A 3,814-nucleotide genomic window follows, 5' to 3' on the forward strand; every position below is an offset into this window, starting at 1 on the left:
TTCCCCATTGATGAGTCATCTCAATAGACAAAAGCCCTTATCTGCAGCTGGGCTGAGCCTGCCGGGCATACCTAGTATGTGGAGGAAGAGTTTTAGTGGCCCAATTGTCACTTCTATCCAGCTCCTAATAGCTAGCGTTCCACCAGGTAAGCCTGGTCCTACGCATGTACTATCAGAAGACAGAAATAGTCTCCTAAGCCCCCTTAAGCCCTTTTGGGAGCCTGGGAACGGACAGTCACATGTTAGCCAAACAAATCTCAGAGGCCACAGGCGGTGTTGTAGGCAAGACATCACTTTATTTCTTTGGTTTTCCAACTTTCGCTGTTGGGCAATGAAAATTAAGTCTCCCACCAGCCTCGTAACCTTGTGGCTCCTTGCCAACGATGTGGCTGAGCATTTGAGGAGACTCAGCAGAAAGGCAGGCTCCCAACAGGCAGCCAGGCTAGCAGAGACCTGCAGAGACGCCCAGATGCCAGAGCAGGACTCTTTGGAGTCTCCAGTGCCTAGAGTCTTCCCGGTGCAGAGGTCACCATGCCTTGTCCTGTGTAGTTTTGTCCTTCTCCACTGAGGGCATGAACCAGAAAGCCACACATCTGTCTCACAGTCAATCCCCATTGTTCCTTTGGAAGACATCTTTGAGAAAAAAAAAAAAAAAAGGACACAGCCCTGGGGGGGAAAAAGGACGTATATTCTGCTTGACAGGAGATAACAGCCCAGGCAACGCTGAAGGCAGCCCCGGCCCACATATAGAGCTCTAACACCGGCAAGAGGGTCCTGCCAGCCCTCCTTCACGAAAAAAAACAAAAACAAAAAACAAAAAACTAAACACAATAAAAAAACATATGGCCAGTCAACAACCGAAGAGACAGTTGGCACTCCTGAAGCTTTCACCAGAGCAAGCGGCTGATTTCCGCCTCTCTCTACCCTGAGCCTAGAAATTAAGGGGAGACAGAGCAAAAGAGCATCCAAGTCAGGGGACAACTCAGGTGCCCCTTCTTCCCATGCTCGCCGCCATATCCCCATCAGCCATCAACCAGCGTGAGGCCTTCGTAGAGTGCCCGCTTCCACATGTAGTAAGTAGAGCGGGCAGTGAGGGGGAAGAGAGCTTGGAACTCCTTGTAGGAGGGGAAAGTCTTAGACTGGAAGCGCTTCTGCAGGAACAGCTTGGCTTGGGCCTTGAACTTGGTGCTGGTGAGCATGTCCATCATCAACACCTGCCCATCGCTGCCACCCGCTGCCACCGCCACAGCCTGGCTTGGCAGGGATCCACTGTGGGGTTGGCCCTGGGCCATAGCTACCTCTTGAATGACCCCTTCTCTGGAAGGTCCTCCTTGGGCATCTTCTGTAGAAGCGACCGCTGGCAGTGTTTTCACTGGAGGGACCCTCACAGCTGTTCCCTTTACAACAGCTTCCGTATCCTGCCGTTCATCTGGCTTCTGCCGATCCTCTGGCTCCTGCCTCCTTTTACCCGAAGACGGGCCCTGTACCCTGGGCCATCCCCGGGAAAGACTTTTCCAGACCCAAAAAGTGGAGGGTGACAGGCTAGGGTACCGGAGGCGGAAGCGGCAGAAGGGCAGGTGCCCACTTAGCACCTGCTTGCGCGCTGCCCTGCGTAGTCGCCTCTGCCAACGGGACAAGGGCATCCTTGGGGATATAAGCCCCTGGGAAGTAGGAGGACCTCCACCTACTGCCTTCCTGGTCTCCTCCTCTCCCACATCACTCTTCAAAGAGAGCAGGGCCCCTTCCCCAGCATCTGACGGCTGGGGAGAATCAGTGGTTGCCACGGCTGGGGCCACCTTGAAACTGGGGCTCCTCTTGAGGGCCTTCCGCCTCCAGTTGTAGTAGGTGGACCTCGAGATGCCAGGGAACTTGCATTTGAAGCAGCGATAGGGTACCACTTTGTTCAGGGAGATGCAGTGCTCCAGGTACGACTTGGCACGCTGCATTAAGATTATACTAGGGCTTGACGATGACGCTGCCAGTGGGGAGCACCCCAGCCCCTCTGCAGCCTTCTTCCCTGGCCGCCTCTCCACCTCTGGCATAGCCAGTGCCTCCCTGAGTGGAGCAGCTGGGACCAGAGCCGAGTAGGTACCAGAACCCAGCAGCTCATGCTTCCAGGAATAGTAAGTAGAACGGGAGATCTCAGGGAATCTCTGCAGGAACTGCTGTAACGGCACAAGGCCGCCGCGGTAGAAGCTGTCCTGCAGAAAGTGCTTGGCGGAGAAGCGGGTGGCTACCTTCTGCCGGTGCTCCTGGGTCTGCCGCCGCCAGCGGTAGAAGGTGCTCTTGGTGATGCTGGAGCGGTCACAGAGGTGGGAGTAGCTCAGGCCGGGTTCCCGGTTGAGCAGTTCCAAGGTTTTGGTTGGTGGTAGGAGAGTACCGACACTTGGAAGAGCAGGACCGAGGCTAGCGGTACCATCAGCCTCCACCTCCTCCAGCCCAACCACGGGGGCAAAATACTGGTGACGGAAGAGGTGGCTAGTGAGGGGCTGGCCAGCCCACATGATGTGCAGCATGGAGGTCACGTGGGTGCAGCGGCGAGGCCTGATAACACGGTTAAAATAGGGTCGGATCTTGACGTTGCGCATGGGGTAGATGGAGTAGATATTGCGCTGAAGGATGGAGGCCAGGGCGTACAAGTGCCACACATTGGAGAAGCTGCTAGGGAAGCACGTAGCCTTGACGTCGGCGTCAAAGATGGCCTCCAGCGTGGCAGAAGACAGGCTGGTCATCTCGGGGGACTCCTCAGAGCACAGGGAGTAGCGCACAGCCTGCAGCATCACCTTGGAGTCGATCATCCCCTGGAGATAATAGCGCCTGTGCAGTAGCATCTCCACCACAGTGCGGGCACGCAGCTCCAGGCTGAGACCGGTGTGCCCCCACAGCAACATGCTGGCTGCTTCAAACAACAAACTACCCTCGCCCTTGCACACCATAGGCAGCATGTTCCGAGGAGCATCCTCTGGGTACAGGCTGAGGGCCACAGAGTCCACCTCTAGCACCTGGGGCCCACGGCCACCCTTCTGGCAGATGGGGAGGGTGAAGGAAGATAGGACCTGCTTGGCCTCCAGGGCGGCACTGAGGAGACCTTCCAGGCCCTCAGATTCCACTGCCTCTTGCAGATCCCGCAGCACCTGCTGCACCAGCTGATCCCGCGAAGTCATCCTGACAGGGCAAGGAGAGAGGGTCGGAGGTCAAAACAAAGGAGAGTGAACTCCGGTGGCTCCGCCCTAGAGCAAGGGTTCTCAACCTGTGGGTCGCGACCCATTAGTAAGGGTCCATTATTAGATATTCTGTATATCAGATTTTTCATATCACTATTCATAACAATAGCAAGACTACAGTTATGAAGTAGCAAGAAAAAAATTTATGGTTATGGGATCACCACAACATGAGGAACTGTATTAAAATTTGGCAGCGTTAGGAAAGTTGAGAACCACTGTCCTAGAGTCCTTTACTGTTTCCCCAGAGGAGGTAACAGCCATGGCTGCCTGGGCTTTCCTTAGTCACTCAGTGGTTCTGAAGAAAAGCATGGTCTCTGGAACTGGCTGCTATTCAAAGCCAGTTCCAGGACAGCCAGAGCTACAAAGCGAGACTCCGCCTCAAAAGCAAACAAACAAGCACACAACTATCTCTGCGGTGGTTAGAGACAGTGAACAGTGCTTCTCAGACTGGAGCCCCAGGTCCCTCATAAATTATTTTGAGAATACTACTTAGACACGCCTCGATAATTTAACACAATGATGTAATTTGCGCTCTCTCTCTCTCTCTCTCTCTCTCTCTCTCTCTCTCTCTCTCTCGTTATTTTGTTTTT

At 54.5% G+C, this 3,814-nt stretch overlaps 1 protein-coding gene across 1 annotated transcript; it reads right to left on the minus strand.

Moving 5' to 3' along the window:
• Positions 1-1,022: 1,022 nt before the first annotated feature.
• On the minus strand, positions 1,023-3,164 carry VRTN (vertebrae development associated; the record flags this gene model as incomplete). Its single annotated transcript, XM_084791470.1, has 1 exon — positions 1,023-3,164. One exon carries the CDS (start codon positions 3,162-3,164, stop codon positions 1,023-1,025), a length of 2,142 nt encoding a protein of 713 aa, XP_084647596.1.
• Between the last annotated feature and the right edge of the window lie 650 nt (positions 3,165-3,814).

This window comes from Acomys minous (genome assembly GCF_964271855.1).
Source record: "Acomys minous genome assembly, chromosome: 8".
Taxonomy (NCBI): domain Eukaryota; kingdom Metazoa; phylum Chordata; class Mammalia; order Rodentia; family Muridae; genus Acomys; species Acomys minous.